Below are 27,948 nucleotides of genomic sequence, written 5' to 3' on the forward strand. Positions count from 1 at the left end.
GGATATGTGAAACCTGTTGAACCTTTACTACCACCTACTGTTTTCCATTGTGTTAGATCAGGGTGGGGTTCAAGGAAGAGAGGAGGATGGAAGGGATTTTTACAGTATAGGAACGGAACAGGGCCCAGCCACAGGAGGGTTGCCAGATCAGCAATTGATTTACATTTACATTTACATTTAAGTCATTTAGCAGACGCTCTTATCCAGAGCGGCTTACAAATTGGTGAATTCACCTTCTGACATCCAGTGGAACAGCCACTTTACAATAGTGCATCTAAATCATTAAGGGGGGGGGGGGGGGTGGTGAGAAGGATTACTTATCCTATCCTAGGTATTGGGTTGCCAGGTGTGTTAGTGTAGATAGTCTGGGTCGCCAGGTGTAGATCCCCCTGGCTTTGGTGTGCGGTCCTGAGAGGATATGAGACGAGAGCTGATCTTATTGACCACCTGGGGAGAGTTTTGGTCAGCTGCACTTCCCTGCGGACTAGACACACACACACACACACAGTTTAACCGTCAGATCCCTTCCCAGGCTCTGTGTATCCCAGCGATGTGCCAGTCTAATAAACAACCGCTTTCTCTGAGCTGAAGTTTTCATCCTCGTCAACACTCCAACACACTGAGTGATTTAGCCTGTGTTAGGAGATGAACTTCCTTAGCTTTATCACGAGAGATGAGATTTGAGTATTCATCCACATCATCAATGTGATCTTCGTCATTCCTTGTACCATCATCCCATCATCATTGTCTTTTCATCATTCAGACTTCCTCTATCACTACTCTTCTTCATTTTACATCTCTTTCCCTATCCCCTTCCCTCTCTCTAATCTCTGTCCAGTGGCTGCAGACTGCCGTGTGTTTGAGTTGTAAACTTGGTTGAGTTAATCTAATTTCTTGTGATAAAGCTGAGAAGTTAATCTCCTAAAACAGCCTAAAAGTCACTCCCAGTGTGTGTGGACGTGTGGCTAGAGTTTCCGCAGGCCCTGAGAGGCTTCAGATTGTACACACACACATTATTTGAGTCTTTGTCAGAGGACAATATTGTCAATAGCAGGGAAGTGAGGCACACATTTGTCTGTGCTGCATATCTCTTACTCAGCAATATTGTGAGCAAAGCCAGCTCTCTAATTCAGTAGAAAAACTCCTCATTCATTTCCTCATAGGCATCAGTTCAGATCTTAGACAACAGCTTTATCTCCCCTAGCCACATACCTCAGCCCTGTGTCTGCTCTATAGTAAGGTTAGAGGGCATTTATTAAGATAATTGCCAAATTGGGTGTCGGGGGGGGGGGGGGGTTAGCTGATGGCTGCAAGTTTTGACACACCACACACACACACACACACACACACACACACACACACACACACACACACACACACACACACACACACACACACACACTCGCTACAGTTAATTGGATATTGTCCCAGCCTTTATTCCATTACAGATATTGATACAGGCCTTTCTGGCACCTCCTCCTCCTCCTCTCTCTTTTCCATCCCTCCTTCTGTTCCTTCGCTCTCTCCCCGTGTCTGTTCTTTCTCATGCCCCCCTTCTCGTCCCCTGTCCTGTTCCCCCTCTCTCAGTAGGTATTGTCACAGCTGTAGGCTCAGTGAGTCACATATGTCAGTGTTGAGGCTGCTGTGGACAGACTGTCCTGTCCCGTTCTCTACTGCACTGCAACCCCTGTAATACTGACACTCAGCTTTGTGTGTGTGTGTGTAATTCCCTGCTGGTACGGAGTGGTGCCGTGCTGATGCCTTGCCACCCTGCTACAGAGAGCACGTGTGTTAGAGGGGAACAGTGTAGTCCTCTGTGCCCACTGCCCACACCCTCTCAGAGTTCTCAGCTCCAAGGACAGGCCCTTACTTTGTCATATCATTCCTACTCTGTGTTTCTGGCAGGTCAGATTTGATGGCTTGAAAGAACCCCTATTCTGTCCTTTTGTGCAGATGTGAAGAGGGAGAGGGAGCAAAGAAGACTGGGATAGATAAAAGCCCAGTGGGGTGGACAGAGTGAGGGGAGAGTGTGCCAGAAGTGAAGAACGTGCCCAGGCAAATATGGGTTTTCCTAATGAGGCAGAGAGAAGGGGGCACCTGCTGCTAATTCCAATGCTGTCAAACACACACCTCCACAAGTTTCGCCTGCATCAGTTCCTCAGACAGACAGGCATTCATGGCATGTTCCTCCTCTTCTCTTTCTCTCCTTCCATTTCTCGCTCTCTCGTTCCAGTAATCAGGCAGTGCCAAGCTGCCAGCTGCACATTGGCACAAGTGTCACGTTCAAACCAGTGGCTTCAGTGCCAGGGGGAGACGCCAGGACAGGGCAGAGCACAGAGCGCTACCACACTCACCTGGTGTGTGTGTTTGTAGTGTAGGTGAAGGATCTATTTTCCTTTGTGTATTGTAGTGCGGTTGACAGTGGTGAGGCAGCAGGGCTGTACAGGGAGGGAACGGTACGACGGGGGAAGGCATGACGATTCTGTCTGTGGGACTAGTGTTGCACGGTATACCAAAACGTTGGTACTTTTTCGATACTAGAACATGAAAAACGATTCGGTACTAGCATTTGTTACTTTTGGATCTTCTCTAAAATGTGTCTCACACCATCTAAGGATTGAGAGGATTGAGTCTGTCTTGTTTAAATCTTCTCAAAGGGGCAGTAATAAACTAGCCAGCTGACACCGCGCAAGCCACTATTTAAGAAGCAAGCAAGAGGAGAGAGAAAATGCCGACAGCATGGCTTCTGCAAAAGAAAACAGCATACCTCCACGCCTGCAGCTCTTTGACAAAACTGGCTGCAGGGGTGAACTATGGGAATACTTAGCTTGCAGAGCAGATGTGGGCAAACCTACTGAAACAACTAAGAAAATGTGTTATCAAGCAGTACAGTGCAAGGGAGGTTTAGTTCCAAAACAGCATAACTATTTTGCATGTGACATTTGCATTGTAATGTTATTCTACTAGCCTACATGAACATACTGTGCCTTCGGAAAGTATTCAAACCCCTTGACTTTTTCCACATTTTGTAACATTACAGCCTTATTCTAAAATGGATTAAATCGTTTTTTCCCCTCCTCAATCTACACACAAAACCCCACAATGTCAAAACAAAAACAAGTTGTTATAAAAAATAAACGGAAATATCACATTTATAGAAGCATTCAGACACTTAACTCTGTACTTAATGGGTATGACGCTACAAGCTGGGCACACCTGTATTTGGGGAGTTTCTCCCATTCTTCTCTGCAGATCCTCTCAAGCTCTGTCAGGTTGGCTTGGGAGCATTGCTGCTCAGCTATTTTCAGGTCTCTCCAGAGATGTTCAATCTGGTTCAAGAGACATGTCCCGAAGCCACTCCAGTGTTGTCTTGACTGTGTGCTTAGAGTTGTTGTCCTGTTGGAAGGTGAACCTTCACCTCAGTCTGAGATCCTGAGCTCTCTGGAGCAGGTTTTCATCAAGAATCTCTCTTTACTTTGCTACTTTAATTTTTCCCTTGATCCTGACTAGTCTCCTAGTCCCTGCCACTGAAAAACATATCCACAGCATGATGCTGCCACCACCATGCTTCACCGTAGGGATAGTGCCAGGTTTCCTCCAGACGTGACACTTGGCATTCAGGCCAAAAGTTTAATCTTGGTTTCATCAGACCAGAGAATCTTGTTTCTCATGGTCTGAGAGTCTTTAGGTGCCTATTGGCAAACTCCAAGCGGGCTGTCATGTGCTTTTTACTGAAAAGGGGCTTCTGTCTGGCGACTCTACTATAAAGGCCGGATTTGTGGAGTGCTGCAGAGATGATTGTCCATCTGGAAGGTTCTCCCATCTGGAGCTCTGTCAGAGTGACCATTGAGTTCTTAGTCGCCTCCTTGACCAAGGCCCTTCTCCCCCGATTGCTCAGTTCAGCCCAGCGGCCAGCTCTAGGAAGAGTCTTGGTGGTCACAAATTTCTTCCATTTAAGAATGACGGAGGCCACTGTGTTCTTGGGGACCTTCAATGCTGCATAATTATTATGGTACCCTTCCCCAGATCTGTGCCTTGACACAATCCTTTCTCGGAGCTCTATGGACAATTCCTTCGACCTCATGGCTTAGTTTTTGCTCTGACATGCACTGTCAACTGTGGGACCTTATATAGACAGGTGTGTTTCTTTTAAAATCTTGTTCAATCAATTGAATTTACGACAGGCAGAAGCCAATAAAGTTGTAGAAACATCTCAAGGATGGCCAATGGAAACAGGATGCACGTGAGGTCAATTTTGAGTCTCATAGCAAAGGGTCTGAATACTTATTTAACTAAGGTATTTCTGTTTTTATTTTTTATACATTTGCAAAAATTTCTAAACCAGTTTTTGCTTTGTCACTATGTGGTATTGTGTATGTGTAGACTTCCAGCGCCGAGAGAGATGGCCGCCTCGCTTCGCGTTCCGAGGAAACTATGCAGTTTTTTTATTTTTTATGTGTTTTTTCTTACATTGGTACCCCAGGTCATCTTAGGTTTCATTACATACAGTCGGGAAGAACTACTGAATATAAGAGCAACGTCAACTCACCATCAGTACGACCAGGAACATGACTTTCCCGAATCGGATCCTGTGTTCTGCCTTTCACCCAGGACAACGGATTGGATCCCAGCCTGGACCCAAAACAAAGACGTCGTAAAAGAGGGAAACGAAGCGGTCTTCTGGTCAGGCTCCGGAGACGGGCACATTGCGCACCACACCCTAGCATACTTCTCGCCAATGTCCAGTCTCTTGACAACAAGGTTGATGAAATCCAAGCAAGGGTAGCATTCCAGAGGGACATCAGAGACTGTAACGTTCTTTGCTTCATGGAAATATGACTCACTCGAGAGACGCTAACGGAATCGGTGCAGCCAGCTGGTTTCTCCACGCATCGCGCCGACAGAAACAAACATCTTTCTGGTAAGAAGAGGGGCGGGGGCCTATGCCTTATGGTTAACGAGACGTGGTGTGGTCACAACAACATACAGGAACTCAAGTCTTTCTGTTCACCTGATTTAGAATTCCTCACAATCCAATGTCGACCGCATTATCTACCAAGGGAATTCTCTTCGATTATAATCACAGCCGTATATATTCCCCCCCAAGCAGACACCTCGATGGCTCTGAACGAACTTTATTTGGACTCTTTGCAAACTGGAAACCACAAATCCTGAGGCTGCATTCATTGTAGCTGGGGATTTTAACAAGGCCAATCTGAAAACAAGACTCCCTAAATTGTATCAGCATATCGATTGCGCCACCAGGGCTGGTAAAACCTTGGATCATTGCTATTCTAACTTCCGCGACGCATATAAGGCCCTCCCCCGCCCTCCTTTCGGAAAAGCTGACCACGACTCCATTTTGTTGCTCCCTGCCTACACAGAAGCTAAAACAAGAAGCTCCCGCGCTGAGGTCTGTTCAACGCTGGTACGACCAATCTGATTCCACGCTCCAAGACTGCTTCCATCACGTGGACTGGGATATGTTCCGCATTGCGGCGAACAACAACATTGACGAATACGCTGATTCGGTGTGCGAGTTCAGTAGAACGTACATTGAAGATGTCGTTTCCATAGCAACGATTAAAACATTCCCAAACCAGAAACCGTGGATTGATGGCAGCATTCGTGTGAAACTGAAAGCGCGAACCACTGCTTTTAATCAGGGCAAGGTGACTGGAAACATGACCGAATACAAACAGTCTATTCCCTCCTCAAGGCAATCAAACAAGCTAAGCGTCAGTATAGAGACAAAGTAGAGTCGCAATTCAACGGCTCAGACACGAGGTATGTGGCAGGGTCTACAGTCAATCACGGATTACAAAAAGAAAACCAGCCTCATCACGGACCAGTATGTTTTGCTCCCAGGCAGACTAAATAACTTTTTTTCCTGCTTTGAAGACAATACATTGCCACTGACATGGCCCGCAACCAAAACATGCGGGCTCTCCTTCACTGCAGCCGACGTGAGTAAAACATTTAAACGCGTTAAACCTCGCAAGGCTGCAGGCCTAGACGGCATCCCCATCCGCGTCCTCAGAACATGCGCAGATCAGCTGGCTGGTGTGTTTACGGACATATTCAATCAATCCTTATCCCAGTCTGCTGTTCCCACATGCTTCAAGAGGGCCACCATTGTTCCTGTTCCCAAGAAAGCTAAGGTAACTGAGCTAAGCTAAACGACTACCGCCCCGTAGCACTCACTTCCGTCATCATGAAGTGCTTTGAGAGACTAGTCAAGGACCATATCACCTCCACCCTACCTGACACCCTAGACCCACTCCAATTTGCTTACCGCCCAAATAGGTCCACAGACGATGCAATCTCAACCACACTGCACACTGCCCCAACCCATCTGGACAAGAGGAATACCAATGTAAGAATGCTGTTCATCGACTACAGCTCAGCATTTAACACCATGGTACCCTCCAAACTCGTCATCAAGCTCGAGACCCTGGGTCTCGACCCCGCCCTGTGCAACTGGGTACTGGACTTCCTGACGGGCCGCCCCAGGTGGTGAGAGTAGGTAACAACATCTCCACCCCGCTGATCCTCAACACTGGGGCCCCACAAGGGTGCGTTCTGAGCCCTCTCCTGTACTCCCTGTTCACCTACGACTGTGTGGCCACGCACGCCTCCAACTCAATCATCAAGTTTGCGGACGACACTACAGTGGTAGGCTTGATTACCAACAACGACGAGCCGGCCTTTAGGGAGGAGGTGAGGGCCCTCTGAGTGTGGTGTCAGGAAAATAACCTCACACTCAACGTCAACAAAACTAAGGAGATGATTGTGGACTTCAGGAAACAGCAGAGGGAGCACCCCCCTATCCACATCGATGGGACAGTAGTGGAGAGGGTAGTAAGTTTTAAGTTCCTCGACGTACACATCACAGACAAACTGAATTGGTCCACCCACACAGACAGCATCGTGAAGAAGGCGCAGCAGCTCCTCTTCAACCTCAGGAGGCTGAAGAAATTCAGCTTGTCACCAAAAACACTCACAAATTTCTACAGATGCACAATCGAGAGCATCCTGTCAGGCTGTATCACCGCCTGGTACGGCAACTGCTCCGCCCACAACCGTAAGGCTCTCCAGAGGGTAGTGAGGTCTGCACAACGCATCACCGGGGGCAAACTACCTGCCCTCCAGGACACCTACACCACCCGTTGTCACAGGAAGGCCATAAAGATCATCAAGGACAACAACCACCCGAGCCACTGCCTGTTCACCCCGCTATCATCCAGAAGGCGAGGTCAGTACAGGTGCATCAAAGCTGTGACCGAGAGACTGAAAAACAGCTTATATCTCAAGGCCATCAGACTGTTAAACAGCCACCACTAAAATTGAGTGGCTGCTGCCAACACACTGACTCAACTCCAGCCACTTTAATAATGGGAATTGATGGAAAATATCACTAGCCACTTTAAACAATGCCACTTAATATATGTTTACATAACCTACATTACTCATCTCATATGTATATGAATATACTGTACTCTATCAACTACTGCATCTTTATGTAATACATGTATCACTAGCAACTTTAAACTATGCCACTTTGTTTACATACCCTACATTACTCATCTCATATGTATATACTGTACTCGATACCATCTACTGTAACTTGCCTATGCTGCTCTGTACCATCACTCATTCATATATCTTTATGTACATATTCTTTATCCCTTTACACTTGTGTGTATAAGGTATTAGTTTTGGAATTGTTAGGTTAGATTACTCGTTGGTTATTACTGCATTGTCGGAACTAGAAGCACAAGCATTTAATTACACTCGCATTAACATCTGCTAACCATATGTATGTGACAAATACATTTGATTTGAAGAAGAGAAACAGTCTTCCATTTTAGTATTAGGCTATAACTTAAGAACATGTGGGAATGTGATGGTGTCTGAATACTTTCTGAATGCACTGTATATTCAGCATGACGCTTCAGAAAACGGCTTCAGTGTTTTTTTCATAATTTCTGCCATTTAATATGCCGTTTTATTTTTGCAAGAAATTGAATATAGAATATGAGATATTATATTTGTTGTTCTACGAGTTATCAACATTAAAGGTCGACCGATTATGATTTTTCAACGCCGATACCGATTATTGTAGGATCAAAAAAGCCGATACCGATTAATCGGCCGATTTTAAAAATAAATATTCTTTATTTATAGTAATGACAATTACAACAATACTGAATGAACACTTATTTTAACTTAATATAATGCATCAATAAAATCAATTTAGCCTCAAGTAAATAATGAAACATGTTCAATTTGGTTTAAATAATGCAAAAACAAAGTGTTGGAGAAGAAAGTAAAAGTGCAATATGTGCTATGTAAGAAAGCTAACGTTTCAGTTCCTTGCTCAGAACATGAGAACATATGAAAGCTGGTGGTTCCTTTTAACATGAGTCTTCAATATTCCCAGGTAAGAAGTTTTAGGTTGTAGTTATTATAGGAATTATAGGACTATTTCCCTCTATACCATTTGTATTTCATTAACCTTTGACTATTGGATGTTCTTATAGGCACTTTAGTATTGCCAGTGTAACAGTATAGCTTCCGTCCCTCTCCTCGCTCCTCCCTGGGCTCGAACCAGCAACACAAAGACAACAGCCACCATCGAAGCAGCGATGCAGAGCAAGGGGAACAGCTACTAGAAGGCTCAGATGCGAGTGACGTTTGAAACGCTATTAGCGCGCGCTAACTAGCTAGCCATTTCACTTCGGTTACACCAGCCTCATCTCGGGAGTTGATAGGCTTGAAGTCATAAACAGCGCAATGCTTGACACACAACGAAGAGCTGATGGCAAAACGCACGGAAGTGCTGTTTGAATGAATGTTTACGCACCTGCTTCTGCCTACCACCGCTCAGTCAGGTACTTAGATACTTGTATGCTCAGTCAGATTATATGCAACGCAGGACACGCTAGATAATATCTAGTAATATCATCAACCATGTGTAGTTAACTAGTGATTATGATTGATTGTTTTTTATAAGATAAGTTTAATGCTAGCTAGCAACTTACCTTGGCTTACTGCATTTGCGTAACAGGCAGTCTCCTTGTGGAGTGCAACGAGAGAGAGGCAGGTCGTTATTGCTTTGGACTAGTTAACTGTAAGATTGCAAGATTGGATCCCCCGAGCTGAGATGGTGAAAATCTGTCGTTCTGCCCATGAACGAGGCAGTTAACCCACCGTTCCTAGGCCGTCATTAAAAATAAGAATGTGTTCTTAACTGACTTGCCTAGTTAAATAAAGGTACATAAAAATATATAAAAAATATATTTTTTGAAATCGGCGCCCACAAATACCGATTTCCGATTGTTATGAAAACTTGAAATCGTCCATCATTGATCGACCATTCCGATTAATCGGTCGACCTCTAATCAACATATTGTTCAATGTTTAAACATTCTGTGACTTTAGATAATATACTTTCTTTTTTTGCCATGCTATCGTTTTGGTATTGAGTATCGTTTTGGTATTGAGTATCGTTTTGGTATTGAGTATCGTTTTGGTATTGAGTATCGTTTTGGTATTGAGTATCGTTTTGGTATTGAGTATCGTTTTGGTATTGAGTATCGTTTTGGTATTGAGTATCATTTGGTATTGAGTATCGTTTTGGTATTGAATATTGTTTTGGTATTGAATATCGTTTTGGTATTGAGTATTTTTTCGGTATTGAGTATCGTTTCGGTATGGAGTAGTTGGCTGCACTCTGGTAGTTAGCAGACCCCTAGCAGCCCAATGTGCAGGTGTAAGACTTACATCATTAATCACTGATGTCCCAGTGTTAACACAGCTGCGCTCCCTCCTCCCTCCCTCCCTCCCTCCCTCCCTCCCTCCCTCCCTCCCTCCCTCCCTCCCTCCCTCCCTCCCTCCCTCCCTCTCTCCTTCCTCCCTCCCCATCCTCCCTCTCTCTCGCCTCTTTCCTTTCTAATTGCCACATTTACATTTCGCTCACACAGCAGAAGTTCTGTACATTCTGCCAACTGCTCCAAACTGTCTCTCTACACGTCTCTTCCCTCCCTTCTGTCTTCCCCTTTTCCTTTCTAGTCCCATCCATCTATCAACCCGCCTCTGTTTTCACCCATACCTCCTGTTGAGCTTTCTCTCTCTCTCCCCCCTGTCTGCCCTTCCTCTGCGCCGCTCTTCCTTCCCTCACCACTGTTTTCACACACTAACCTCCTGTCATGCTATCCCTCCTCCCATTCTCTTCCTTCTCTCCCTCTTTTTTTCTGTCCGTCCCTCTTGTCTTGTCTGTTTGTCCTGCTCAGTACCCATGTTGATGTGGGACACAGAGAGGGGCCTTGGATTGGCATGGTACCCTGGCACATGCTCCCAAACCTTCATTACAGCCCCCTGCGTTCTCCCCTTCCAATGAACACCTCTTCATTTACAGTACCTCTTCCTATCATCCATATTTTATTTCTCTCAATGTATCCCCCCTCTCTCAATGTACCCCCCCCCTCTCCCTCAATGTACCCCCCCCTCTCCCTCAATGTACCCCCCCCTCTCCCTCAATGTACCCCCCTCTCCCTCAATGTACCCCCCCCCCCCTCTCCCTCAATGTACCACCCCCTCTCCCTCAATGTACCCCCCTCTCCCTCAATGTACCCCCCTCTCCCTCAATGTACCCCCCTCTCCCTCAATGTACCCCCCCTCTCCCTCAATGTACCCCCCTCTCCCTCAATATACCCCCCTCTCCCTCAATGTACCCCCCTCTCCCTTAATGTACCCCCCTCTCCCTCAATGTACCCCCCCTCTCCCTCAATGTACCCCCCTCTCCCTCAATGTACCCCCCTCTCCCTCAATGTACCCCCCCCTCTCTCTAAATGTACCCCCCCCCCTCTCTCTCAATGTACCCCCCCTCTCTCTCAATGTACCCCCCTCTCTCTCAATGTACCCCCCTCTCTCTCAATGTACCCCCCCCTCTCAATGTACTCCCCCCACTCTCTCTCAATGTCCCCCCTCCCTCTCAATATACTCCCCCTGTCTCTCAATGTACCCCCTCCTCTCTCTCTCTCTCTCTAAATGTACCCCCCACTCTCTCTCAATGTACTCCCCCACTCTCTCTCAATGTCCCCCCTGTCTCTCAATGTACCCCCCTCTCTCGCTCAATGTACCCCGTCTCTCTCAATGTACCCCCCTCTCTCAATGTACCCCCTATCTCTCTCTCAATTTACCCCCTTTCTCTCTCTCAATGTATCCCCCCCTCTCTCTCTTTCTACCTCATTCCCATGATAACATAGTGATCTTTTTGTATGGGTTCGGAGCTTGGTCGTTCCACACTGACTCAGTCTAGAGTGGGCTTCCTCTCCCTCTTTCACTATCCTCTCTTTCTCACTCTTTCTGTTATTCCTTCTCTCACATGCTCTACAGAATCTCATATTTTATTATTCTATGTTTGCTTGCTCGCCATCTTTTTTTTCTCTCCCTCTCCTAGACTCATGCACCCCCACCCCCACACACACTGTAACAGCAGGAAAATGTGTTCTACTCCCTGGGAAATCCTCTACCTGTTATTGTGCAGTTGTATGTTATGTTAAGGAAGGTCGCTGATAGAGGAAAACACACATCTCAGACTCTCTTTCAGACTCACATTACCTTCTCTCTTTCAATAGCCTGCATTTTTCTTGACTCTCTCTCTCTCTCCCAGATGAAAGAGAGCACACACTTATCACTCATGTTGTCTCTTCAATCTTCTGTTCACTCACACAGTCTCACACTCATTAGCTGCAGTAAGCGATAGCGTGCTGGGTCAGTGCTGTGCTTGGTCTTTTAGGGTTGACCAGTTGATCCACGGCCAGCTCATTAGGTGCCCGCTGTGTGTGTGTGTTTAGGTCTCCAGTGCTGGCCCTGCATCCTAAGCCCCTCATTTGGGACCCCTCACTGGCACTGCCAGCATTGTGCTGTTGGCACGTACCACACAGAGTTGCATGCAATGCAACACACACACATACAAAAGGGGTTATTTAAGGCCATAGTGGCCTCACTGTACTTCTGTCAGTAACTTGACATACAGGGATGCAGGACTGGGACATGACTGGGACATGACTGGGACAGGTTCCGGGTAGCCTCCAGGAATAATATCGACGTATACGCTGATTCGGTGACTGAGTTTATCAGGAAGTGTATAGGAGATGTTGTATCCACTGTGTCTATTAAAACCTACCCTAAACAGAAACCATGGATAGATGGCAGCATTCACGCAAAACTGCATCACTGCCTGGTACGGCAACTGTACCGCCCACAATCACAAGGCTCTCCAGAGTGTGGTGCGGTCTGCACAACGCATCACTGGGGGGCAAACTACCTGCCCTCCAGGATACCTACAGCACCCAATGTCACAGAAAGGTCAAAAAGAGCATCAAGGACAACAACCACCTGAGCCAATGCCTGTTCACCCCGCTATCATCCAGAAGGCGAGGTCAGTACAGGTGCATCAAAGCTGGGACCGAGAGACTGAAAAACAGCTTCTATCTCAAGGCCATCAGACTGTTAAACAGCCACCACTAACACAGAGAGGCTGCTGCCTACATATCATTGGCCACTTTAATAAATGGATCACTAGTCACTTTAATAAGGCCACTTTAATATTGTTTACATATCTTGCATTACACATCGCTTATGTTTATAATGTATTTTATACCATCTATTGCATCTTGCCTATTCCACTCTGTCATTGCTCATCCATATATTTATATGTATATATTCTTATTCCATTCCTTTACTTAGATGTGTGTGTATTAGGTAGTTGTTGGGGAATTGTTATATTACTTGTTGATATTGCTGCACTGTCGGAACTAGAAGCACAAGCATTTCGCTACACTTGCAATAACATCTGCTAACCATGTGCATGTGACCAATAAAATTCTATTTGGTTTGTGTAGAACATGGCTGGTAGCTCTTGGGTGGAGAGAGAAAGAGATTGTATCTCACCACAGCAGGTCAGGAACAAAGAGAAGAGACTGATTCTGAGACCCCTTTATATCATCTGAGTTGTTAAACATTATTTACCAGTATGCAAGAGACTATAGTTAAGTTACAGGAATTGGTTGTCTGTTGTCTGTCAAAAGCAAATAGACTTAATATCATTGTAAAATGAACAATACATTATACAGGGCATAAACTTAAATAACAAGGCAATACTGACTAAGTATCTAAGCATGAGCAGAGCTGGACACAAGGAATCCGTGGCTTGTGCCATGGCTCATAGCTCTTGGAGGAGAGAGAGAAAGAGTGTATCTCACCTCAGCAGGCCAGGTTCAATGTCCTTCTCTTTGTTCCTGAGACCCCTTTATAACATCGGAGTTGTTTGGATTCAAAATCTTGAGTTGTTGACCAATAGGATTGCTGTTGAGTTAACCTCTAATCAGACATCAGACCTACAGTATGTTATCACAACAGAACCTCTGCTAACCAGAGGTGTGACAGAATGGGGGATGGAGAGAGCAACATAGAGAAGGCTAAATTCCTGAGAATACAATAAACTCTGTTGCATACAGTTGAGTCACTTTGGGGGCTGGGGCGCCCTACAGCGGTGGAGGTGGGGATAAAAATGGGCCTCTCTATGGCTGCCTGGGACAACAGACAATGTTATCCTCGTCTTTTCCTCTCGGCGTCTCTATGGCTGCCTGGGACAACAGACAATGTTATCCTCGTCTTTTCCTCTCGGCGTCTCTATGGCTGCCTGGGACAACAGACAATGTTATCCTCGTCTTTTCCTCTCGGCGTCTCTATGGCTGCCTGGGACAACAGACAATGTTATCCTCGTCTTTTCCTCTCGGCGTCTCTATGGCTGCCTGGGACAACAGACAATGTTATCCTCGTCTTTTCCTCTCGGCGTCTCCATGGCCACATCTTAAAAGACTGTTATGGTCTCCGCTGAGCTGTCAGGACATGGTTGACAGATGAAGGCTAGTGTCTGTGGTGGAATGAACCGCTCAGTTGTCCACTCTAACGCACAGGTCAGGTCAGGGTCAGAGTTCAGAGGTCACAGAGAGCAGCAAATTTCTTACTGCCTCTGCCACTGTCCTGTGTCTGAAACATTGTTTGGACACAATGAGGCTTGTGCCGTATCCAGATAGGTCCCTTACCGACCTTGTGCCATACTAGGATATTCAGTAATATGGTACAGATCACAAGGGGCGCTGTTTTCAAACCCCACTGAAACAAGTTATCCAAAGGTTAGCAATGCCAACAAGTACATGTAAAATCCCATAGAGAATTCTAACTAAATGCTAACAAGCGCATTGCAAACATTTTGTACAGTTTCTGACCTAAACTATACAGGTAACTCAAAAATGCTACTCACATTTTGCGGCACGCACAAACAAATATTAGCTAACTAGCTACTAAATTAGTATACTTAAGATATCTAGCTGGCAAACACTTGTGAATACCATACTGTAACTAGATTACCTGGCACGTGCTGCACAACAGCAACAACAAGGATCCGGTCTCTCGTCGTGGTGTGCTTGTAAACAAACGCCATGTGACGTGACTAGGGACTACTGTAAGCATCATAATAATGTGACAGGTAAAATGAAGAACGCAGTCTTCTTTTATCTCCTAACGTATTGCACAAATTGACTGCAGGTATTTACTTAAAGTAGCTACAAACATTCACATTTTATTACATTTTTTTAAATAAATAGTTTCAACAGTATTGAATAACCATCCTGTGGCTTTTTCCAAAACCCTAGTATACTGTGCAAGCCTAGACCCAGTTAGGCGTAATTCCCTTGACCCAGGCCCAGACTCTCACCCAGGCCTTTTCCTGCCTCCTGTCCCATCTAAGACCTTGGTCAGGGGGGCGAGTCGAGCACATATCTTCAATTCATATGGGATCAATTAAACCAGCCAGGCATGCAGAGCCTAGTGTCTATTTCTGAGCTGACTATACTTGCCATAATGATAGGTTTTCAACTCACCATGCCTTTGTTCTGGAAGTGTGTATTTGTTTCTTCTTTGGTCTTCTTTGTACATTCCAGTTTGTTGAGGGGCGTCCACAGCCTCATATGTGAAAAGCTATTCCTGACATATTTCTTTCCGGGCCTCTTATTGCTTTTCTTGCCGCGTTTTTGAAGTTCCTTTTGCTTAAATAAAATGTTGGGCTGAAGATCGTCAATGTAGCCGCAGAGCGAGCTTGGAATCTTTTAATGGCGGTCAATGTCTGAAGACAAAAACCAAAATCTCTTCCGCTCCTCACCCATTTTCCCTCTCTCCGTTCTCTCCATTCTCTCCGTTCTCTCCGTCTCTCCGTTCTCTTCTCTTTGATTGCTCTTGCATTCTTTCCAATCTTTCTCTCCTGCTACAACTCCTTCTCCTTGGATGTTCTCCTTATAGATCAGGTGCTTTGTAAATCAGTTAATGATTTTTCTAACAAGTAGTGCGGTGGACTTGTACTGTAGCACAGACGCATATACTGTACATACACACACACACACACACACACTGCTCCCCCACGTAGATTGTTCAATTCAACCTCTTATCCCTCCATTTCACCCCCTCTAAACTCCATCACCTCCTGACCCTGTACCATTACTGTATGTCTCGGTGCTGATCTGATAAGCCTGGGACAGTGCAGACCGTCTCCGCTGAGCAGAGGCACGTGCTCTTATCTGTCAAACACAAATATACACTCTTGCACATACATACACGTACGCATCAGACTAGCATACACACACATGCGCAGATTACACACATCAAACTACTGTAGTATTCAGGCATACACATACACAAACACATTTTCTTCGACAGAGTACTCAGCTGCCTATCAATCTTAACATCAAGCTACTGGACCTAATACACCATAGGTTATCTAACTTTAAATGTGTGTCTGGCTGTCTATCTTATCTTTCGATCTATACTATGTATCTCTTTCTATCACACTTTCGATGGCTATCGCTCGACCTTGCTAAAAGCTGCTTCCCTCTGTATCTGTCGCAGGTCTTCCAGTTCTCTGTTCTTTTTCTCAGTTTCTCCCCCCATTTCACTCTTTCTTTCCTCCTCCCACTGTTTCTTAGACAGTGTCACATTCCCAAACTGAGTGTCTATAAATAGCTTGGTGGTATGGCTGAGTGTAGCTTGGTGCCAGCTGTGTTTACATGGGGCTAAAGGTGGCCAATGCTGGGTTCTACCTCCATCTCCACGCCCATCTTATCTCCATCTCCACCCCATCTCACCTCCATCTCTACCTCCATCCTTTCTACCTCCATCCTTTCTACCTCCATCCTTTCTACCTCATCACCTCTACCTCCATCACCTCTATCTCCATCACCTCTATCTCCATCACCTCTATCTCCATCACCTCTACCTCCATCACCTCTACCTCCATCACCTCTACCTCATCCTTTCTACATCCCTCATCTCTACCTCCCTCATCTCTACCTCCCTCATCTCTACCTCCCTCATCTCTACCTCCCTCATCCCAACCTCCCTCATCCCAACCTCCCTCATCCCAACCTCCCTCATCCCAACCTGCCTCATATATATCTACCTGCCTCATATATATCTACCTCCCTCATTTCCACCTCCCTCATCTCCACCTCCCTCATCTCTCCCTCCCTCATCTCCACCTGCCTCATCTCCACCTGCCTCATCTCCACCTGCCTCATCTCCACCTGCCTCATATCCGCCTCCCTCATATCCGCCTCCCTCATATCCGCCTCCCTCATATCCACCTCCCTCATCTCCGCCTCCCTCATCTCTGCCTCCATCTCCACCTCCATGTGTCCCTGTCATTTAAGGGTGGATGAGGATCAGCTAGTGCCCAGTGCTATCTCCGGCTATCTGTGTTTAGCCAACAAACACTGGGCTCACACTATAAGGGAGATATTTTTAGGAATGTTCTACCTGTTCAGAACATCCCTGTTCAGGAAATAACTGTCCAACCCTTCTAGGAAAGCAGTTGCATACACTGTGTGAGATCCGGTGTATCTGTGTCTTGGACTCCTGCATATGTATGCATGCATATTAGGCTGGTGAACTGGTACTGATATTAGAATGGTGTGTGTATACGTGTATGTGTGTGAATGGGTACAGGTAGTGAACAATAAAGTGTCTGTAAATCAGTGAAGGTGTGTATTCATATTAGACTGATGAACTGCTACCTGTGTAAATCAGTGAAGGTGTGTATTCATATTAGACTGATGAACTGGTACCTGTGTAAATCAGTGAAGGTGTGTATTCATATTAGACTGATGAACTGGTACCTGTGTAAATCAGTGAAGGTGTGTATTCATATTAGACTGATGAACTGGTACCTGTGTAAATCAGTGAAGGTGTGTATTCATATTAGACTGATGAACTGGTACCTGTGTAAATCAGTGAAGGTGTGTATTCATATTAGACTGATGAACTGGTACCTGTGTAAATCAGTGAAGGTGTGTATTCATATTAGACTGATGAACTGGTACCTGTGTAAATCAGTGAAGGTGTGTATTCATATTAGACTGATGAACTGGTACCTGTGTAAATCAGTGAAGGTGTGTATTCATATTAGACTGATGAACTGGTACCTGTGTAAATCAGTGAAGGTGTGTATTCATATTAGACTGATGAACTGGTACTGATATTAGAATGGTGTGTGTGTATACGTGTATGTGTGTGAATGGGTACAGGTAGTGAACAATAAAGTGTCTGTATGCTGCAGAAATGCCCTGTCATAAAGGCTGGTTCCAGCGTTGTGATATCTGTGATGTGACTGTTCAGACTGGTTAGTCAGTCTCTCTGGGCTGGGGTGGGGGAGTTTCCACTAGGTACAGAGCTAGGATCAGCTTACCCTCCCCAATCCTTATCTTTACCAAAATTGACCCAAAATCCGCCACTAGGGGCAACTGCACTTTACTCCCTGTCAGTCAGGAGGAAGTCCTTAGTGTTTCCTGTACGCCACACCACCCAGGGGATTGGGGTAGGACTGAGGTATGGATGCTAGCTGCTTCCTTTCTGCAGGAGATACTACTTCCTGCTAACCGTGTGTGTGTGTGGTCAGTCTGGAGGGTCAAGCCAATAGAAACAAATGGTCGTCCAGTTTACTGCCAAGAAGGGGGGTCAAAGTGTACCACAGGACAATGGAAAAATAAATCAATGATTGATATCTTATGCCCTTGCTTTGTGTAATGAGTTTGTGTGTGGGTGGGATAAGGGATGTTTTTATGGAAGATGAGATTAAAGTGAAGGTCCTCTTGTTACAGGAACCTGTGCGTGTGCGTGTGTGTGTGTGTGTGTGTGTGTGTGTGTGTGTGTGTGTGTGTGTGTGTGTGTGTGTGTGTGTGTGTGTGTGTGTGTGTGTGTGCGAGAGATAATGTCTTTGTGTGAAGTGATTGTGGTGACCTGTAAGTGTGTTGTGTTCTGGTTGTGGATGAGTGAGTGTGTAAAGGTGAGGAGTGAGGGCGGTAGCTTCAGAAGCATGGCGGCAGACTCCAATGACCCCTGACCTCTTACCCCTAACCTGGGAGGAGGTCCAGTCAGTCAGGGAATAACACAAACATACAGTCAGCACAACTAGCTTGGCTTGCACACTCCCCAACCCTGTCTCGCTCTCTCCCTCCTGCTCTCATATATACAATCTGTCCTTAGGCCTGTTGTTCTGGCTGATACAGTCCTATACACTGTAGATAGGGCCTGTTGTTCTGGCTGATACAGTCCTATACACTGTAGATAGGGCCTGTTGTTCTGGCTGATACAGTCCTATACACTGTAGATAGGGCCTGTTGTTCTGCCTGATACAGTCCTATACACTGTAGATAGGGCCTGTTGTTCTGCCTGATACAGTCCTATACACTGTAGATAGGGCCTGTTGTTCTGCCTGATACAGTCCTATACACTGTAGATAGGGCCTGTTGTTCTGGCTGATACAGTCCTATACACTGTAGATAGGGCCTGTTGTTCTGCCTAATACAGTCCTATACACTGTAGATAGGGCCTGTTCTGCCTGATACAGTCCTATACACTGTAGATAGGGCCTGTTGTTCTGCCTGATACAGTCCTATACACTGTAGATAGGGCCTGTTGTTCTGCCTGATACAGTCCTATACACTGTAGATAGGGCCTGTTGTTCTGCCTGATACAGTCCTATACACTGTAGATAGGGCCTGTTGTTCTGCCTGATACAGTCCTATACACTGTAGATAGGGCCTGTTCTGGCTGAATGTTGAACTTTTGTTGCTCACATATCCACAAAAATAGTGGATTACATAATGAAAAAAGTTTGACTGCAGGATTTAATATGCAGCATTGATGCAATAATGTTGTCGGTCTGATCGAGGCCTTAGACTGCCATTACAATGTGCCAGTGTGACCCATTCAGTCTAGAACCTCTACAGTATGTGTAAGTAAACTAGTGTTGTAGTAAGTAGGCTAGTCTAGTGTGATACCCAGTACTTGTTGTAAGTACATGGCATGTTTTGTATATGTTTATGTGTGTGTTACCTACTCCTTAATAATCCTTTCTGTGTGTTCTTCCAGATGTATGGTCGCTACACACAGGAGCTGGGGGTGTATGCTAAAGAAGAGGCAGCTCGCCTGAGGGAAGAGGGGGGGCGGAGGCGCTCGGTCACAGAACGCTCACGCTCCCTGGAACTCCTTGAGTACGACAAGGGCCGCTGCGCCAAGTGTCGCAGTGAGTACCGACCAACACTGACCACTGAAGCTGACCGGGCTGTAACCAGACCGTATTCTCTGACCAGGTCTCTCTCTGTTTCTTACCGTGAAACAAGTCTCACTTTTCCCAGATACAATGTTTTTACATTTTTACTAGGGTTACACATTTTGGAGACTATTCAGAGGTGGAAACATTCCGTGGGAATTAACGGGAATATATGGGAATTAACGGGAATATGGGAATTAATGTAAATATATACACATTAATATTAATACCGTTTAAATGTAGATGTTTTTTGCATTGGATATATTTACCATATCATATGGAGACAGAAACAAATATTTTACCTTATCATAAGTAGACATAATTGCAAATGATAAAATCCTTCCAATAGAAGAAAATTAAATTAAATTGTTACGAATTGAACTAATTAAATGAGTTGACTCTTCACATGGGATGATTTTGCTGAACAACAATCCCCAATGATCCATTGCATCTCCCAAAAACGTTTTCAACATACATCTGTAAAATGATAGTCTAGAAACTAAAGCTTTGGTTGTCTTCCTCTCAAATCAAATCAAACCAAAATCAAATTACATTTTATAAGTCACATGCACCAAATACAACCGCTGTAGACCTTACAGTGAAATACTTACTTACGAGTCCCTAACCAACAGTGCAAAAAATATGGATAAGAATAAGAGATAAAAGTAACAAGTAATTAAAGAGCCTCGGTAAAAAATAACAATATACAGTTGAAGTCGGAAGTCTACATACACCTTTGCCTCATACCCCTCATTACCGCACACACCTGTCACCATCGTTACGCGCACCTGCGTGTCGACTCACCTGGACTCCATCACTTCCCTGATTATCTTCCCTATATACAGTTGAAATTGGAAGTTTACATACACCTTAGCTAAAAATATTTGAACTCAGTTTTTCACAATTCCTGACATTTAATCCTAGTAAAAATTCCCTGTCTTAGGTCAGTTAGGATCACCACTTTATTGTAAGAATGTGAAATGTCAGAATAATAGTAGAGAAAATGATTTATTTCAGCTTTTATTTCTTTCATCACATTCCCAGTTGGTCAGAAGTTTGCATACACTCAATTAGTATTTGGTAGCATTGCCTTTAAATTGTTTAACTTGGGTCAAATGTTTCGGGTAGCCTTCCACAAGCTTCCCACAATAAGTTGGGTGATTTTTGGTCCATTCCTCCTGATTTGGAAGACCCATTTGCGACCAAGCTTTAACATTCTGACTGATGTCCACATAATTTTGCGTCCTCATGATGCTATCTATTTTGTGAAGTGCACCAGTCCTTTCTGCAGCAAAGCACCCCCACAACATGATGCTGTCACCCCCATGCTTCACGGTTAGGATGGTGTTCTTCGGCTTGCAAGCGTCCCCCTATTTCCTCCAAACATAACGATGGTCACTATGGCCAAACAGTTCTATTTTTGTTTCATCAATCAAAAAGTATGATCTTTTTCCCCATGTGCAGTTGCAAACCGTAGTCTGGCATTTTTATGACGGTATTGGAGCAGTGGCTTCTTCCTTGCTGAGCGGCCTTTCAGGTTATGTCGATATAGGACTCATTTTACTCTATAGATACTTTTGTACCTGTTTAATTGATACTACCCATCCCGGATCCGGGATCGTGAATACAGCCTCAGGCTCATTAGCATAACGCAACGTTAAAGATTTCTGAAAATCGCAAATGAAATGAAAATAATATGCCTGCTCTCAAGCTTAGCCTTTTCTTAACAACACTGTCATCTCAGATTTTCAAAATATGCTTTTGAACCATAGCAAATCAAGCATTTGTGGAAGAGTATTGCAAGCTAGCTTAGCATTTTGCGTAGCATTTAGCACGCAACATTTTCACAAAAACCAGATAACCAAATAAATAAAATCATTTACCTTTGAAGAGCTTCGGATGTTTTCAATGAGGAGACTCTCAGTTACATAGCAAATGTTCAGTTTTTCCTGAAAGAATCTTTGTGTAGGAGAAATCGCTCCGTTTTGTACATCACATTTGGCTACCGAAACGAACTGAAAATTCAGTCACCAAAACGTCAAACTTTTTCCGAATTAACTCCATAATATCGACCGAAACATGGCAAATGTTGTTTAGAATCAATCCTCAAGGTGTTTTTTCACATATCTCTTCATTGATATGCCGTTCGTGGAAGCCTGCTTTCCCCTCAGAATCCCATGGAAAAATACCAGCAGCTGAAAATGACGCACCAATTTCGACGGAGGACACCGGGCGGACACCTGGAAAATGTAGTCTCTTATGGTCAATCTTCCAATGATATGTCTACAAATACGTCACAATGCTGCAAACACCTTGGGGAAACTATAGATAGGGCAGGCTCATTCCTCTCGCATTCACAGCCATATAAGGAGACAATGGAAAACAGAGCCTCAAAAATCCTGCTCATTTCCTGGTTGCCGTTTCATCTTGGTTTTGCCTGTAGCTCCTGTTCTAGGGCACCCACAGACAGTATCTTTGCATTTCTGGAAAATTCAGTGTTTTCTTTCCAAAGCTATCAATTATATGCATAGTCGAGCATCTTTTTGTGACAAAATATCTTGTTTAAAACGGGAACGTTTTTCATCCAAAAATGAAATTGCGCCCCCAGACTTTCAAGAGGTTAATCCAGCATCTTCACAAGGTCCTTCACTGTTGTTCTGGGATTGATTTGCACTTTTCGCACCAAAGTACGTTCATCTCTAGGAGACAGAACGGGTCTCCTTCTTGAGCGGTATGACGGCTGCGTGGTCCCATGGTGTTTATACTTGCTTACCATTGTTTGCACAGATGAACGTGGTATGTTCAGGCATTTGAAAATTGCTCCCAAGGATGAACCAGACTTGTGGAGGTCTACAATTCTTTTTCTGGGGTCTTGGCTGATTTTATTTTGATTTCCTCATGATGTCAAGCAAAGAGGCACTGAGTTTGAAGTACGGCCTTGAAATACATCCACAGGTACACCTCCAATTGACTCCAAGCTGTTTAAAGGCACAGTCAACTTAGTGTATGTAAACTTCTGACACACTGGAATTGCGATACAGTGAAATGTAAGTGAAATAATCTGTCTGTAAACAATCGTTGTAAAAATGACTTGTGTCATGTACAAAGTATATGTCCTAACTGACTTGCTAAAACTATAGTTTGTTAACATGAAATTTGTGGAGTGAAATGTACGTGCATTTCTGACTTCAACTGTGCCGGTACAGAGACAATGTGCGGGGGCACCGGTTAGTTGAGGTAGTATGTACATGTAGGTAGATTTAATTAAAGTGACTATGCATAGATGACATCAGAGAGTGGCAGTGGTGTGGAGAGGGGGGATGCAAACAATCAGGGTAGCCATTTGACTAGATGTTCAGGAGTCTTATGGCTTGGGGGTGGAAGCTGTTTAGAAGCCTCTTGGACCTAGACTTGGCGCCCCGGTACCACTTGCCGTGCAGTAGCAGAGAGAACAGTCTATGACTAGGGTGGCTGGAGTCTTTGACAATTTTTAGGGCCTTCCTCTGACACGCCTGCCATAGAGGTCCTGGATTGCAGGAAGCTTGGCCCCAGTGATGTACTAGGGCCAAGTACACACTACCCTCTGTAGTGCCATGCGGTCGGAGGCCGAGCAGTTGCCATACCAGGCAGTGATGCCACCAGTCAGGATGCTCTCGATGGTGCAGCTGTAGAACCTTTAAGGATCTGAGGACCCAAATCTTTTCAGTCTCCTGGAGTGGAATAGGTTTTGTCATGCCCGCTTCACGACTGTCATGGTGTGCTTGGAACATGTTAGATTGTTGGTGATGTGGACGCTCTCAACCTGCTCCACTGCAGCCCTGTCGATGGGAATGGGGGCATGCTCGGTCCTCTTTTTCCTGTTGTCCACAATCATCTCCTTTGTCTTGATCACGTTGAGGGAGAGGTTGTTGTCCTGGCACCACACGGCCAGGTCTCTGACCTCCTCCCTATAGGCTGTCTCGTTGTTGTCGGTGATCAGGCCTACCACTGTTGTGTCATTGTCAAATTTAATGATGGTGTTGGAGTCGTGCCTGGCAGAGCAGTCATGAGTGAACAGAGAGTACAGGAGGGGGCTGAGCACGCACCCCTGAGGGGCCCTTGTGTTGATGATCAGGGTGGCGGATGTGTTGTTACCGCCTTACCACCTGGCGGCGGCCCATCAGGAAGTCCTGGCGGGCCGCCAAAGAATAGCATTCTCACATAGGTGTTCCTTTTGTCCAGGTGGGAAAGGGCAGTGTGGACTGCAATAGAGACTGCATCATCTGTGGATCTGTGGTATGCAAATTGGAGTGGGTCTAGGGTTTCTGGGATGATGCAGGCTTCCATTTGTTCTCCCTGGACCTCCTCAATGTCCACCTCTTGAACATCACACTCTGAGGCCTCATCTTCACTGTCACTTTCCAACCATGTTGAGGCAGGTTCGTTGTCAGGCTCCAGAAGCCTAATTTGCCCGGATGGCCATCAATTTTCCAACCCTTGTATTAGTCAGCCTGTTGCGTGCTTTGGTGTATGTGTTCCCAAACAAGGACCTGTTGCACTCTGAGGCAGCTGATATTGGTGGAATTTGGAGGATGATGGAGGCAACAGGGAAAGAGCCTCAGATCCACAAAGTCTCTTCCACAAGGTAGCTGATGAGATATGTTGGCACGACTGCCATATTGCATCTCCATCCCAAAGCCATTGCTTGGAAGTGTACTTCGCCAGACTGCCAACCAGGCCAAGGTGGTAAGACATGGTAGTGATGACATCATAGGCCTTTCTGATCTCTGCACCAGACAGGATGCTCTTGCCAGCATACTTGGGGTCCAACATGTACGCTGCAGTGTGTATGGGCTTCAGGCAGAAGTCTTCATGCTTTTTGATGTATTTCAGAACTGCAGTGTACTCTGCTTGGAGCAACAGTGAAGTGGGCAGGGCAGTACAGATTTCTTCTCTTACAGAGTCTGACAGGATGGCATTGTCTCCCTCAATCCGTGCAATGGGTACTGCTATAGGTTTCAGGAATTTCAGGCTGCTTACCACTCTCTCCCAAAATACATCATCCAGGAAGATCCTCTTGATGTGGCTGTCCATATCAGCAGACTGATTAGTCATTTCTTGGAGAGACTCCTTCCCCTCCAGGAGACTGTCAAACATGATGACAACACAACTCCAACAAGGTGTTGCTGGGCAGCTTCAATGTGGTGCTTTTATTCTTTTCACTTTGCTTGGTGAGGTAGAGTGCTGCTATAACTTGACCCTTCACATACCTAACCATTTCCTTGGCTCTTTTGTAGAGTGTTTTCAGTGTCATGATGTCCTTGAGGAGCAGATTCAATGCATGAGCAGCACAGCCAATGGGTGTGATGTGAGGGTAGGACTCCTCCACTTTAGACCAAGCAGCCTTGGTCAACATTTTCTGTCACAAGTGCAAATACCTTCTGTGGTCCAAGGTCGTTGATGACTGCCTTCACCTCATCTGCAATGTAGAGACCAATGTGTCTGTTGTCGCTTGTGTCTGTGCTCTTGTATAATACTGGTTGAGGAGTGGAGATGATGTGGTTAATTATTCCTTGCCCACGAACATTTGACCACCCATCAGAGATAATTGCAATGAAGTCTGCTTTCTCTATGATTTGCTTGACCTTCACTTGAACTCTGTTGAACTTTGCATCCAGCAAATGAGTAGATAAAGCATGTCTGGTTGGAGGGGTGTATGCTGAGAGAATAACATTCAGAAATATATTCCAATACACATTGCCTGTGAGCATCAGAGGTGAACCAGTTGCATACACAGCTCGCGCAAGACATTCATCAGCATTTCTCTGACTACGTTCCTCCAATGAGTCAAAACAAATTCTGATTCCAGAAGGACCATGAGATGTTGCTATCGATAAGGTGTCTGATACACCATTTCCACCTCGAATAGAAGTAGAGGTTGCTTATTGTGAGAGCTGAGCGAACTTTATGCACTTGGTCAGATGATTCTGCATCTTTGTTGTATTCTTCACTTATGTACACAGCTTTTCCTTCTACATTAGCTGCAGTGAAATGTCCACACATCAGAGAGTGCCTGTGGCAGTTTTTTTAAATGGTTTAAAAAAACAAATATAATTCCATGTACAGATTAATGGTTAAGCAGTTAGATTAAACAACTTCTTTGTAAGATAACTGTTTTAAAATGAAACATGTATGAAACAGCTGAATGAACACTCCTCAGTTGGAAGGCTCAAGCAAGCTAAAATCCACATGGTAGCAAAAACCACATGGTAGCAAAAACTAACTAGCAGAAATGGTTAAGAAGTTAGAAATTATTTAAACGCACTACGCTCTAGGCACCCAGTATTGTAATCCAAATGTACCATGTAGTCCTTGGCTCAGACAGTGTAGTTGTGTGGGCTCAATAGCATCTCATTAGTGTGCAAGATCTTGAGAATCAGCTGTACATGTGATGGAAGAGTACACTGTGCATGCAGAGGGTTGCATTTCCATTGAATTGGGGATAATTTAACCAAAATATGCCACAAGACCTATAATTGCCTTATGTGTATCCCACAAAAAAGGTTCACTGTTATAATCTGATGTTTTTGATTAATTTAAGCAAAATTCTTAAAATTCCCGGGCTTAACTTCCCATATGGGAAATCTCTGTGAATTTACCGGAAAGATCTGACTGTTTGCAACCTTAATTGTTACCAACAAAAGACAACTGGAGAGCATTGTAAGAAGGGATTTGAGGAAAGAGTTTTGGAGTGCTTTTGCAGTCAGTGTATGAATGTCCGTTTGTGTGTGTGTGTGTGTGTGTGTGTGTGTGTGTGTGTGTGTGTTTGCATGTACACGTGTGTGTGTGTGTGTGTTTGCATGTACGTGTGTGTGTTTGTGTGTGTGTGTGTGTGTTTCCATGTACACGTGTGTGTGTGTGTGTGTGTGTGTACTGTTGATGGTGATAATAGTGATTGTGTTTGGGTGACTGAAAGGGACATCTCCACTGTGTACAAGGACTCTTTGTACTGGGACACCAAACAAGACGCCACAACAGTGTAAATGCTACAGGGGGGTTTAACCGGGGGTCCGCGTAGGTACTGCAGGGGGTCTAGAAAGGTTTGGACACCTATTCATTCAAGGGTTTTTCTTTATTTTTACTATTTTCTACATTGTAGAATGATTGTGAAAATATCAAAACTATGAAATAACACATATGGAATCATGTAACCAAAAAAAGTGTTAAACAAATCAAAATATATTTTGAGATTCTTCAAAGTAGCCACCCTTTGCCTTGATGACAGCTTTGCACACTGTGTTTTGGTTAACTTTCTAGCTAATAGGCTATGTTAGAGTTTACACTTCCTCTTCCAATTATAATGTAGGGAATTCAAAATAATGAAAAACGATCTACCAAATATATTCATCTCTGGGTCCCTGGTCAAGAAAAGGTTGAAGACCCCTGTAGGGCTGAGTGATATATCAAATTAATTTGAATGTACTGTATGTTTTAGCGCGAATTTTGAAATGCCTATATTGCCAGAATCAAGGTTTATTTCTTCCGTTTTTATGAGAGTTTGTCCGTTTTTGTTCTCATGTTGTCTTTTTGGTCGGTTTCCTTCCCTCCTTCTGGGCTGGGTGCACCTTCCCACTCATACACCAAGTCCCTCCCCTTGCTGACATTTACAACAATGAACAAGAAAGACCACATCTTTCTCTCTGACAAGCAGTTTAAACTCGCTATTTGCATTTGAGGTTTGGTCCATCAGAATTGGTCATATGAACACTGAAACACATTGAGACATTATTTTACTGTAATAGAGGACTTAACCTTTCTAACCATAACCTTTTTGTGTATCAACTCCCAAAGAGAGAGCAGACCCTACTAAAGTGAGAGTATGAATGACAGTACCGCTAGCAGCATTTTAGCCACAGACTTATGTGCCAACTGCAACAAGAAGTTGGTCATTATTAGTGGGGATGTGCCTTGTGAATGGTTCTGGTAAATTTGTTTACAAAAAGGCAATTTTCATAGACTGGCATGAAAACCAGATCAGTGATTGTTGCAACAAAAGCAGGTTCAACTATTTTGAAAAGATAATGACGTTATTAGTGAGTGACTCTTATGGTAGTGGAAGACTTATATTTAGCCTTTGTACAGTATAATTTCACAAGCACTGAATTCATTAGCTTATTGCTGACTGTTTTGAAATGCAGTGTATTGATCTTTAATTGTGCAACAAAGCTTGTTTTAGAGAAAACATAAAAACAAATGGAGATATACACTGAGTGTACAAAACATTATGAACTAGTCTT

The 27,948-nt window shown here is 44.6% G+C and overlaps 1 protein-coding gene across 5 annotated transcripts in view; it reads left to right on the forward strand.

Moving 5' to 3' along the window:
* LOC135553087 (chloride channel protein 2-like) overlaps nt 1–27,948 on the forward strand; it is a 213,633-nt gene that overhangs the window by 37,245 nt on the left and 148,440 nt on the right. For all 5 annotated transcript variants that reach the window (XM_064985180.1, XM_064985183.1, XM_064985181.1 and 2 more), the window contains exon 2: nt 19,492–19,645. In XM_064985180.1, coding sequence (XP_064841252.1) covers nt 19,492–19,645 — 154 coding nt within the window. The remainder of the gene's footprint in view (nt 1–19,491; nt 19,646–27,948) is intronic.

The sequence above is a fragment of the Oncorhynchus masou genome, chromosome 13, assembly GCF_036934945.1.
Source record: "Oncorhynchus masou masou isolate Uvic2021 chromosome 13, UVic_Omas_1.1, whole genome shotgun sequence".
In the NCBI taxonomy this organism is placed as follows: domain Eukaryota; kingdom Metazoa; phylum Chordata; class Actinopteri; order Salmoniformes; family Salmonidae; genus Oncorhynchus; species Oncorhynchus masou.